Here is a 13,341-nt window from a genome sequence, read left to right as displayed (position 1 = left end):
CAGCTGGGTCCTGGGGACATCCAAATGGTCAATTTCATTTACACCAAAAAAAACAAAATCTGAAGAACAGATGAAATGTTTTAACTCTTCACCCAAATGCTTGGGTCTGGCATAAAGACAGCTCTAGATTTATGAAAGTGGTGTGTAGGTATCAGGAAAGGCTGTGGGTTACTAGATTTACACCAGCTACGGATGGTGCAGTGCAGTCTGGGGGCAGTTCCTGATCCTAGAGTCACAAGGAAATAGGCAGCAACACCCTAATACAGATGTGGCTCCTGATAACTGACCATCTCTTTTCCAAGTGGTCAAAAGTGTCATTTCCGGAACACAGCACAGAGCAAACCATCTGCTAAGGGTCTGGGAGGGGCTTCAGACGGGCACACGTGGAGAACACATCAAATTAGGCGGAACTCGAGCCCGGCCGTGGACCACGCCAGAGCACCCCCTGCTGAAACTCTCATCAGAAGCATCAGATGAGGTCACCTGCCAAACGCAACCAGCAAGACCTTTCTGTGTGCTCATGACTACATACGCTCTTTTGTTCAACACATGCCAGAGGCTAGAATGTTCTGGACACCTTGGGGGATGCAGCGTAAGACACCCCTGGCCCCCCAGAAGTCCAGTGCAATGAAAGTGGGCGCACCTGTAAATCATTCTCTCTTGTTTTGTTTAAATTTCAAAATAAAGTTACAGAAGAGTTGCAGGTACTATAAAAAGATGTTTTTCCTTCAATCGGTTTAAGCCAGGTTGCTGACCTGTTGTCCCATCTGTAATAACCCTTTTTCTTTTATTTATTTCTGTATTTGGATGCTTGGACATCCGGGGCCTTGCTGACCCTGGAGCGTCTGCCCCGCCCAGATAGCCAGTCCCGAGAGATAACACCATGCGAGGAGGGGCTTTTCAATGCAGACCAACCAACCCAGAGTCTACACCCCACCGCTCACAGTCAGGGCCCGTCGCCACCTGCCCTGATCACCAGGGCCAAGTACCAGACAGCCAGGGCTGGCCCTGGCCCCAAGCCCTCTGACCTGATTCAAACTGGTGAATTGCAGTCTTCCAGTAATTCGCTCTCTTGCTTTGCAAAAATCACAGAGCCGTTGTGTTGGATGAGTTCATCCACACAGAGCATTTGGAACCATTTCCACCCACTGTGAGCCCTGCATTACTTTGTTTTACCACAGCTGGAGTGAATCCTGTGGGGATGTGTCCCCGCCCCGAGGATGCCTCATGCTGACGGCAGGCACTTCCTCTAGTCGGTTCCCCGCGATAATCCAGGGCTGGGCTGGCAAATGGCTTGATGAGGAAGTGACACAGGTAAGGCCACAGTAAAAATTATAGCTGTAGGGGCTTCCCTGGTGGCGCAGTGGTTGAGAGTCCGCCTGCCGATGCAGGGGACACGGGTTCGTGCCCCGGTCCGGGAAGATCCCACATGCCGCGGAGCGGCTGGGCCCGTGAGCCATGGCCGCTGCGCCTGCGCATCCGGAGCCTGTGCTCCGCAACGGGAGAGGCCACAACAGTGAGAGGCCCGCGTGTACCGCAATAAAAAAAAAAATTATAGCTGTATAATTATGTAATAAATACTACATACTTGTGACAATGTCTATTTATATATATATACTTTTGTATTGTGCTAAAAGATACAGTTCACCGTTTTAAAAAATGTATAGTTCAGTGGCATTAAGTGTTTTCACACGCTGTGGCGTCAACGCCACTCTCCTTCTCTAGAACGTTCTCATTATCCCCAACATAAACTCCATTCCCACTGAACGATAACTCCCCATTCCTGCCCCCTCCCAGCCCCTGGCACCCACCCTTCTACCCTGTCTCTATGAATCTGCCCACTGTAGGGACCTCTCATAGGTGAAATCATACACAGTTTTACAGTTAGAAATGCAGCTGGGGCACCAGGAACTCTGCACGTGAGTGAGGAGTGCCCACATGCTCCACTACCTCTTCTTCGTTTCTCCCTTTTCTTCCTTTTCATTTTAAAAGTACACCATCTTTGTTTTTTCACGTGGGGAGTAGGGTAGGGTACTCTGGGACAGGGAAACAGTGGCAAAGGAGAGGGATGACTGTCCTAAGAGAGGGAGAATGGGAGGTCATTACAGCATAGCAGTCACCCCTCTAAAGAAAGAGTAGTCAGGAGAAGAAGGCAGAAGCCCCTTCCCCTTTGGTGGGCCCCTCCATTTTCTCATTTATTTATTTATTGTTTTTTGTTTGTTTGTTTGTTTGCGGTACGCGGGCCTCTCACTGTCATGGCCTCTCTCGTTGCGGAGCACAGGCTCCGGACGCGCAGGCTCAGCGGCCATGGCTCACGGGCCCAGCCGCTCCGCGGCACGTGGGATCCTCCCGGACCGGGGCACGAACCCGTGTCCCCTGCATCGGCAGGCGGGCTCTCAACCACTGCGCCATGAGGGAAGCCCTCATTTATTGTTTTAATCATGTTTTTCTGGACTCTTTCCAGCTGACGGCAGAAGCAGTAGAGTCGCCCCAGCTAGTTGTTTTTTGGTCTTCGCTGCCGACAGGCACAGTCTCATGGATCAAGTCTCGACGGCCACTCTGTGTTAGGATGCTTTCAGTTGCAAGGAAACAAAGCTGATGCAGTTAACTCAGTACTAAGGTAGGGCTCATCGGCCATGTGGTTTCAGGTGCCTCTGGGCCCAGAGATGCTTGGCCGTGGTTTAGCCCTGGCAGTGAGATGGCTGCTCTACCCCGAGGGCTAGAGCTTCTTATTTATTGACATCTTCTCACTGATACACAGCAAGCCCTACGTTCCTGCTGATTGAAGTGACTTAGATTGTGTGTACACTTCTGATCCAGTTGCTGTGACAGGGCAGATGGGACTATACTGATTAGCTCTGGCTACGCAGGGCCCACCCTGAGAACAGGGCCGAGGGGCCGTCAACACAAACCATGGCAGGGAAATTCAGGACCCGTTAGGAATGACCGGTAGGTTGGTAGCCACTAATAATATCCTCTGTGATAGCGCATGGGTTATTGACACAAAGCCATGGACACTGTACTTCACAGAGCAATTTAGGGAATTTCAAGGCAGAGCTTAAATTAAAACACTCCAAGTCCACCTTGCCCTTATCATGGACTGACTTGTGTAGGGATTTTTAATTCAAGTGCTGACTTGAGACCCTTGACTCCACTTCAGGAACTGAGTGTTGGTTCTGGGTTTAAAAGACCCAGATTGGAGTTCCTCAGATTCCATTCCCCTGCTTCTGCAGAAGGCGCTAAAGTTGAACAGCCAGTGAATGAGGGAACTATTTTATCCTCACAGCCTAGCATTGGCTATTACTATTTTTAAACTGCTAACTGATGAGCTGTAAACTGTCATCTTAAGCCTGCACTGATTGGTGCTATGAAGCCCCAAAGTCTAGCAGTCCCTGGCACTCTTATTTGTTTAATAAATGATAATTAGGGAATAAATCTGTTTTTTGTGTTTGCATACTATTTGCATTTCCTCATGTAAATTAACGTGCAGATGCTTTTTTTCTATTTATTTATTAGAAAAATCATTTAAAGAAATGAATTTGAATGAAGAAAGCATATGTCTTAAAACAGAGTTAATGGTTCTCCTGTCCCTTAGAAGGGGTTTCCCAGAATGCAGGTCCACGTCTCTTGGAATCATTACCTCCCAGGGAGAGGCTATCAGGCATGAAAGAATTCAAATTCATCCAAGATCCACAGGCAGTCTAGGCTCAGGAACAAGTGGCTGACACAGTTACAACAAAAACCTTCAGTGCATACATTTACTATTTTTAATCTCAGTTATATAATGCTTAATTATCTAAAGGATTAAAAAAGTCTTGAATATACTTCAGTTGGGCCAATCAAACAAGAACAATGTTAATTTAGGACTTGCTGAGTACTTGCTTATCTGAAATACTGTAAAAGACTGATCTCTGTGTTTCTAGTTGGAAGGAGGAAGACTTTCACAGTGTCATGTCCTGTGCTGACAAATGCAAGTCTAGTCATCTCACTTTCCAGCTTAAAGTTCTCTGGCTCCCTGTCACCTAAGGATGAAATCTATAAATTCCTAAGCATTTTAGAATGAATTATAAGTTGCCGAAGCCTCACAATGGGAAAGAAGTGTTCTTTTTGTTCTCCAGAAATCTAGATCTGCACTGTTGAGGCAGGCGCCACTAGCAACCAGCCACGTGGCTACCGAATGCTTGAAGTGTAGCTGGTACAGACTGAGATGGACTCTAAGTTTAAAATACACGCTGGATGTTGAAAACTTAGTAAGAAAAAAGGTAAACTGTCTCATTAATTTTTTATATCATTTACAAGTTCAAATAATATTTTCAATATAGTTAAACATACTATTAAAGTTAACTTCACCTGTTTGTTTCTACCTTTATTTATTTTTGTTTTTTGAGGAATTTGTAATCTAGGTTTTTTTGGAATATAATTGCTTTTAAAAAAATTAATTTATTTTTGGCTGTGTTGGGTCTTCGTTGCTGCGCACGGGCTTTCTCTAGTTGCGGCCAGCGCGGGCTACTCTTGGTTGCGGTGTGTGGGCTTCTCATTGCGGTGGCTTCTCTTGTTGCGGAGCACAGGCTCTAGGCGTGCGGGCTTCAGTAGTTGTGGCACGCGGGCTCAGTAGTTGTAGCTCACGGGCTCTAGAGCGCAGGCTCAGTAGTTGTGGCGCACAGGCTTAGTTGCTCCACAGCATGTGGGATCTTCCCGGACCAGGGCTCGAACCCGCATCCCCTGCATTGGCAGGCGGATTCTTAACCACCGCGCCACTGGGGAAGCCCTGGAGTATAATCGCTTTATAATGTTGTGTCCGTTCCTACTGTGCAGCAAAGTGAATCAGCTATATGTATACATATATCCCCTCTTCCCTGGATTTCCTCCCCATTGAGGTCATCACAGACACTGCGTAAAGCTCCCTGTGCTCTACAGCAGGTTCTCATTAGTTACCTGTTTTACACATAGTGGTGCGTGTATGTCAACCCCCATCTCCCAATCCACCCCACCCCGCTTTTGTTTCTTCTTCTCAACGTGGCTGCTAGAAAGTTTACAGTTACACTTGTGGCTCGTATATTTCTACTGAGCATGTATCTATCCACATGTGCCTCTAGATGATTCCCACCGATATTCTCCAGCATTTCCATTAGGCACCTTGCTTGGTCACAGAACGCCTTCCCCATTCAAAGCTGGGGAATTAACCCACTTCTCTGGTGCAGAAAAAAGACGGGTGTGTCTTACAGGGACTTTGGGAGCTGAGCGCCCATCGGGAGGAGCGAGTGAGCGGTGACGCCCTGCGGGCTCTGCTTCCTACACCTCTCAGGTCTGCCTCTCCCCGCGGCCCTCACTCACGGCCCGGGTGCACATCACTGCCTGTGGGAGAAGCCTCCTCCCCGGGACCACGGAGCGCACTGAGGCGGCCTGCGAACGCGCACGGCAAACATCGCACAAGAGCACGCTTCTGGCAGTGCCCGTGCTCTGCCGCCGACAGAAACTTAGTTGTTTTCATGCACCATTCCAGTTGCTGCCGCTCCTTGAGAGGCCGTTTACATGCATCACTGCTCGGAAGCTGCGGTCGCTGGTACCCAGCGTGTCAAGAATCGAGGCCCGCGCTGTTTTCGGAGAGCAGCCGGCGCGCCCTCGCTCGGCACAGGACGCTGGCTCACTCTTCAGCAGCTTCTCCAGGAGTCTGACATTCGCCGAAGCCTAAACATACTCGTCATTCTTTTGCCTTCGCGCCTTCTAGATGCTGTTTCCTTTCTTGGAATGTCTTGTCCCAACTGGTTAACCTGGAAAACTCCTGTGTGTCCCCCTGCTGTCCAGAGGGCGGCCTTTCACGGCACAGCAAGCAGGCCACGTCACACTTGCCAGCTCCCTGAGGGACGGAATGGCTCTTCGTCGTCCTTACGCTCACGATCCATTCCACTGCTTCTCAGGTACGTAGCATTTAGAAAGTAAGTGGATGAACTTTGAAAATATTAATACATAAAGGCATGGTGATCTTTCATTTATGGCGGTATTTGAAATTCTTTTTCAAATAAATTTTGTTTTAAAAAATTAGCTGAGTTAATAAAGAACTAACAGCACATACTGACACCGATGCGGCAGCAGCATCATGGTAGCAGACAACTGTCTGCAGGTTGGGAAGCATTGGCCGGGCTAAAGTCTTGCCTCTGGCTGGTTAGGATGTGACCTAACCCCTAGGGCTACGGGAGCATTTCATGTTGCCTTAGATCCCTCTGCTATTTCCTCCAGAATTGTCTGGGTCCATTTATGAAGAGTCTGAGATAAGATATTCACATTTGGGAAGAAGAGTAAACAGTGTATGAAAATTTTTTGGGCTAGTTTTTCAACCTTTTTATGACAGTAATTACTAAAAAATGAAAAGTTAAAGAATGAAAGCAATGCAACTAAGGAGCCCGCCTGCCACAACTGAGACCCGATGCAACCAAATAAATAAACATGAAAAAAAAAAAGGAATGAAAGCAAATATGAGAAAATGTACTAACTTTATATCAATAAACCATGAACCAACATCTAAGTAAATGGATGTTTTCCAGGGAATTATAAGTTAAAAAAAAAAACTTATCAAGACATTTTTTAAAAACCCGAATGAAAAGATTAATGTTATTTAGCACACACACAAAATAAAACCCTTTCCAGAGCATTCTGCCTGAATAGTCTAACTCTGACACCAAAACCAAGCAAGGTGCACAAAAGACAAACATAAACAAGACAAAACAAAGTAAACTCTTCAAGTGAAATCCAGTAGTGAACTAAAATAATACTTTATGATAGAGCAGGATTTAAAGATAAAAGGCAGATATGGTTGAATAACTGGAAATTTCAAAAGTAATTTAGTACTTTATTAGATTAAATATGACCAAAAAACTCTAGGAAAGAAAAGCAGCATCTTTAATTGTAATGCAAGCTGCAATAACATTCAAAAGAAATGCTTCTAACCTTTCATTGTAAGATAAAAAGCAAGTAAAAAAATGCCATTATCATAACATTCCTGGCGTCCTAACCAATGCAATAGGAAGAGAATAAGAATGAAGAGGTATACACATTGGCAAAGAGAACGACTCAGGCAGATGTCGCGACTGCCTATTTAGAAAATCGAAGTGAAGTAACTGAAAAGCTATTAGAACCATTAAAAAGAGTTCTGTAAGGTGACTGCATGCAAGGAAGAAATTAAAAGCACTGTTGCATACATACAATACACCTGTTAGAAAATGTAACAACAAAAAAGACCCCACTCAAAATCAAACAAAAGGTGTGAAATATCAAGCAACAAACTTGGCAAAAAAATGTAAGATTTATACAATTAAAATGATGAAGTTTTATTGAAAGACATAAAACAAATTAATGGAGAAGTGTTAGTTCACTTGATAGAAAATGATGTAGCAGTTAGCTATTCATTTGGTGACAACATGAGATGCCTAACACGTGCAATTTGGGTAATATATGAAAAATTGCTCACACCTTACTCGTAATAAGGACATGCAAATTAAAATAAGTTTATTGTTTGTTCAGATTGGTAACAGTAAGAAGTGAAAAAATATGATATGTTTTTGAGGCTGTGGGGAAAACCGGCCCCTTTCATGCATAGCTAGTGAGAATATACATTTTTGGAGGACAACCTGACATGATACATTAAAGAAAAAAATAAGCATGAACTTTGACTTGAAAACTCCACTTCTAGGAATCTACTCTACTTAAAAATATACACCATAGTACTATCTGCAATTGCAAAAACTGGGAACAATGTAAGTGTTCAGAGTTGGGTAACGGTTAAAGAAATTCTCATAGATTTATATTATGTGATTGTTAGAAGATGTATACGTATTGATGTGGAAAAATTTGTAAGACATTAAATTAAAAACAAAACTCAAATGCCAAAATAATATAATCCAATCCCACCCCATCCCACTGTGTATGCACAAGCTTATACTGCAGAGAAGTGTCTTAAAGGATATACACCAAAGTGTCAATAGCGGTTGCCTTTGGGAAAAGGAGTGCAAGTGTGGGAGTTGGGGATGGAGAGGAAGGGCTCAAGGCAGGGGCGGATGGTAAGGTGAGGGTGCTGTGTTCACTTTGTATTTAAACTGTTGGAATACATATTCACTTTTATAAAAATGTCTTTAAAAAGTTTTATAATTTAACAAGAAAATAAAACCGAGTTGGACTAGAACAGGATTTGGCTTCTCGGGAATATTTTCTTTGGACACGGGGGTTGCTTAGTAGATAAAGTTCTTTTGAGCACTACTGATCTGTAAATGAGTCATTCTACAAGTCAGCTACATCCGTGCCATTAGAGGGCAGGAATATTTTAACCTTGGTTCGGCTTCCTGTTCTACTTATACACGGTCACATATGTTCAGGAAGACAAATTAGTTTTAATGTTAACAATATACAAGAAAATGTATTGTGGAAAAAAGCATATGCATGAAAGTTAAATGACAAAAACTAAAAAATAATTGGTGATTTGGGAAATCTGCTTTTACCCTTCCATCTCCCACCCCAAGGGGCTAAGTGAGCATATTCTAGTGCTGAGGGCCACGTATAGAGTGTTAATGACCAACACTGCCATTATTTAAAAGGTGGTGACAAGTTTACGGGTTAGACACTAATCCTACCTGATGAAAAAGTATAAAAACCTAGAACATCGACAGATTTTGATGTTGCAAATTAAATAATAAGAAATTACTTCCATCCTTAATGATCAGTTCAATTGCTGCGGTATTGCAGGGCAATCAGGCAAACTTTGTAAAGTTTCAAGAGACTAAAGTTAGCACTGCTCCATTCTCCAACGAAGTTGTTTTTTATTTAACAGTTATTTTTTTCTCATACTTACTGGAAAATTTCCAGTTTAGTTCAATCCACCAGCTCTATCCCAGCCAAAACCATGCTTAATATGCCCATATTATTACAAGATAAAGATCCCAGATCCCCTGTGGCGAAAGAGTCCCCTGTCCCTGAATTCTGACCTACTTTAAAAATGACTGAACACACCTTTTGGAGGAACAGTTACGCAACACATATTCTTCTTCCTTTCACTGCCATTTTAATAGAAAAAGAATATAAACTTCTATATTACAAAATGTATTTCACATTTTTTTCAATAGAAACTTAAGAAACACTAACTTTATAAAATAAATGGATGTTTAAAAGTAAATTCCGGATGGTACTGCATCAACGTGGGGAAAAAGTGTATTGGGGTACAAATACCCATTTGACTATGGGTACAAAGTATCAGTGAATACAGAGAAGAAATTCCAAGTGAATAGTGTTCTGACCGCTATGATCTTTTGGTCACCTCACTTATGATTCAGAGGCTGATCTGCGGATCAGTTTCCCAAAATAAGCAGTGATTGTCTTCAATCTATTATTAAGAAAGTTTTGTTCTATTTCCACTTGCCCTCCAGGCCCAGCCAAGGACGCCACCTAAAAAGGGAACAGAAGAAAGTCACACATACATAAGCATGGTTTCAAAAGAAATCTTTCCTTCAGATGCTTTATCAAATAATACAGCTCTGGCTTTTTATTTAAGTCTTTCAAACAAGGAGGCATCCCAAACGTTCACTGTTACTGTCCAGGTGGGTATTAATGCAGTACTTGGTGGCAGAAATACTCGTTTCAGACACTTTTGACATTACGGGTATGACCACAGTGCTATGTCATTGTATAAGACCTAACCTCTCCAGTGCCAGAAGTGACAGAACTTAGAGGAACAGAAAATCAACATATCGTTCCCAAATACCAGGTTTATTTATTAAAATGGAATACATCAGAGAGCAAGACAGAGCCCGCCCGACTTTCATGGGAGCTCCAGCCCCCACCACCTCCACCTTTTACTTCTCTAGGCGGGTTCTGGTGCTGTTCTCCCAGCTTGTAGCACCTCCTCCGCCTGTTGCTCTTTTGTGTGTGTGTGTAGTTCTAAGTCTCCCACTCCCCCGTTTTTATTGTGGTTAAATACATCATTCTTTTTGAGGTCTACCGTAGACGGCGACTAACACGGTTATTTGGAAGCTGAAAGCACCGTCCCTCTCCACCCCCACAGACTTAACCTCAAAAGGATGCTTCAGATTAGCAATGCTTTGCCCGAAGTTCTTAGACAGAAAAGTTTTGTTCTGGTCCAACATTTCTTCATCCAACCTCTCAGGTCTGTTACTAGCAAATATACTCCCTCCTTGCCCATGATTACATCACCAGAGACCAGTTTGCCAGGGCAGCAGTGAGGATGAAGTGGAAGGGAACGCATGGAAGCCCGGGGACTCAGAGAACTGAAGACACGGGGTGTTGGAGAGAGGGCTCCCCAGGTACCAGGGACCGGCACCAATGACAGAGACACCACCTCTGTAATTATGTCACTGTAACAGCCAAAACTGTAGCTGCGTAGTTTGCAAAGAGAGGTGTTGTTGGTCTAGTTTGGTTTGGAGGTGAGAGATCTAATCTCGGTGGTATTACACACGCTCCACCAGCATCGAGTGGAAGGTGAGATTTATTGTACATCACCAATGAGTATGTATTTTAAAGCATTTCAACTTCCTCTTAGAAAAACGTCACAGATACAGAAACAGGGAAGAAGCAAAGCTCATTCTATACTACACACTAAAAGAAAAAAAAAAGAGGCTGTCCCACTAAGGCAGTAACAATGTCAATTTCAACCCGGCCCACAAAGAGATGCAAAAGAGACAGCTGTGTTTTCACCAATAGGAACAGATGACAGCAGAAGTGAAACACAGTATCTGTTACAAGGATGAGAAGCTCACATACATCCCACTGTTTACTAATGAGGCATATAATTATTCAAGTAGAACTAGAGCAGCAATTCTTAGGAAGAAGTGTTTTATTTTCTATTTTGATATCTTTATGTCAGTCTGATTTTTCACAAGGAAGGGCAAAATGAAGAATCTGTCTTTAACCAATAAAAGGCGTTTTGACTAGTATATTTAAAATATAATTGTTTCACAGTAATTTTTCTATGAGTTAAGATATAACTTAAGTGCAGTATTTCTCCCATTCCTTTAAGTAGTGATTTATTTAAAGAAAGTGAGACTGGCAAGCAGAAGTTTTCTCTGGGGGTGGCGTTAGGGAAGGAGAGAGGAAGAGGAAGGAAAGGAGGAGAGAAGAGGTCGGGTGAAGAGAAGCACAGCAGAGCTGAAGCAGCAGCGAAAATCTGCCAGGACAGGGAGGGCAGAGAAAAGCAATCAGAGGCAAAGTTACATACCAGTTCTACCAATAATTTGCTCATCAGTATAGAAAGCCGTTAAGACAGGTTTGGCTTCCTACACCTAAAAAGCAGGAATACTACCCATCTCTGTAAAAAGAGCACCCTGTAAGCCATAAATAGAATTACAGTAAAACAAATCTCTGAGAAGGTAGGGTTGCCTGGACTTGGGTGCTTTGGATAGAAAAAGGAATGAAGACGTCTTACGTGGGAGTTTTTGAGGTCTATTATAAAATAGTTATTTATAAATTATTATATAAAATAAAATATCTTATTCAACAACTACTGAATAAATAGCTTAAGGGTTTTGGTTCTAGGCAGTGGAGTGTAGCAAAACAAAACGAAACAAAACAAAAACAACAAAAAAACCCAAAGAATGTTGCCTTCCTGGATCGTACATTCTAGCCGGGAGACTCAGATGATGGACAATTAAAACAAGTATTGAAAATGCCTATCTAGTGTTTAGAAAGAAACTTAAAAAAAACAACAAACTTAATATGTTACTTCAAGTGTTCTAATTAAAAATAATTTCTAACCTTAGCCTTTTTGCGTTTTCCTAATATTTTCACAAGTACATATATTTTCAAGGTTAGAATTCTAGAGTTGAAAGACTAAAAATTATGTAGTTCAAGCCATTAAATATTTTGTTTCAAGCAAACTTAATGTCATCAATTTCCAGCTCTCTTTATTTTTCACTAGCAGGTTTAACTGACAAAATGTCATCTGGTTTCTTCCCCTTTCTTAAAGTTTAATAAATTGAGAGAGAGAGAGAGAGAGAGAGAGGAAAGGGGAAAGGAGAAGGAGAGGGAGAGGGAGAGGAACAGGAAGGAGGGAGGGAAGCCAGCAACTCTGGACGACACGCTACATTTTTGCTATTGTACTTAAATATACTAGATGTACCAAAAGAAATCACAGTTTGCTTGGGCTGGAACTAGAACTAAGGAATGAACTCTCATCAACTAGATTTCATGTCAGGCAATAAGGCTGTTCTTTGGGGACGGGGAAAAGAGAAATGGGTAAAGGTCACAATACAGGTGATAACTAGTGAAATAAAAGGTACCGTGTAGAAGATTTAAGAGTTCAATAAAGATTCAAAATTGCACTTTTTAAAAAAAGCAAACTGATTTAAAGTAAAAATATATGGTAACTGAATTAGAGAAAATAATTTCTAAACTGGATCCTCATGGAAAAATATATAATAAATACTTTATTATAAGAAAGATACAGACCAATTAGAACACTGAAAAAAATGTCCTATTACTACACTGGAGAAGTGATTATTTCTGCAACATGTAAAATCTTGCTTAGAAGCAAATTACACCAAGTGAATAGGAAGAGTACTTTTTATGGGGCCTATAGAGCTCTGTCAATTACAGTGACATAAGCAAAAAGCATCTGAAATATTGGCTCTGACTAGAAACCTAATGACTGCGGTATAGTACAGGGAACTCTACTCAGTGCTCACTCTGTAATGACCTGTATGGGAAAAGAATCTAAAGAAGAGTGGATATATGTATATGATTCCCTTTGCTGTACACCTGAAACTAACACAACATTGTAAATCAACTCTACTCCAATAAACATGAATTAAAAAAAAAGAAACCTAATGTCTAACAGACAAGTGTCTCACCCACAATTCCCTTTTGTCCTTAAGTTTCTTTTGTTACATCCAACTAATAACTTCACAAAAATAGAGGTTGGGCAAAAATATTTCTGATGAACAGTTCTCTGGGAAATAAAAGTATTTTTTTATCAATGGAAAACCAGGCAATACTCAAACTTATGCATATTTATTGAAATTAGTTCCATATCTCTGCACATGGTAAATAGAAGGGAGATTTCTATGCTTAAGTGAATAAATCTTATTTTTTATTCGAATGCTACCTCAGGTTCTCACAGACATTATTTCCTCTCTGTTTCTCTCTTCCTTCAAATATTTATTTGTTGATTAAGACAAATAAGATTTTGAAAAGCCATCACTGTCAACAGGAGCACACTGGTGGCATGTCAAAAAAATTCTCCTGGGCATCAAAAGCTCACCTACATGCACCTCTCAGGAGAAGGATATAATAACCAGAGTTCACTAAGCTTCGTCCCTCACCCGTTACCAGAACAGGTACTGGAAA

General features: G+C 42.1%; 1 protein-coding gene and 1 long non-coding RNA gene across 2 annotated transcripts in view; one reads left to right on the top strand and one right to left on the bottom strand.

Moving 5' to 3' along the window:
- The first annotated feature begins 2,472 nt into the window (after positions 1 to 2,472).
- On the top strand, positions 2,473 to 12,228 carry LOC109548313 (uncharacterized). Its single transcript, XR_004522904.2, has 2 exons — positions 2,473 to 4,262; positions 5,226 to 12,228. It is a non-coding gene; the product is annotated as an uncharacterized lncRNA (long non-coding RNA).
- Positions 7,483 to 13,341, bottom strand: part of TGS1 (trimethylguanosine synthase 1) — a 37,244-nt gene continuing 31,385 nt past the window's right edge. Inside the window, exon 13 of the mRNA XM_004316968.4 lies at positions 7,483 to 9,429. Coding sequence (XP_004317016.1) covers positions 9,307 to 9,429 — 123 coding nt within the window. The 3' untranslated portion in view covers positions 7,483 to 9,306. The remainder of the gene's footprint in view (positions 9,430 to 13,341) is intronic.

The sequence above is a fragment of the Tursiops truncatus genome, chromosome 17 (genome assembly GCF_011762595.2).
Source record: "Tursiops truncatus isolate mTurTru1 chromosome 17, mTurTru1.mat.Y, whole genome shotgun sequence".
NCBI lineage: Eukaryota > Metazoa > Chordata > Mammalia > Artiodactyla > Delphinidae > Tursiops > Tursiops truncatus.
Note: the sequence above shows the minus strand (reverse complement) of the source record. Positions and strands in the feature narration are given on the sequence as shown.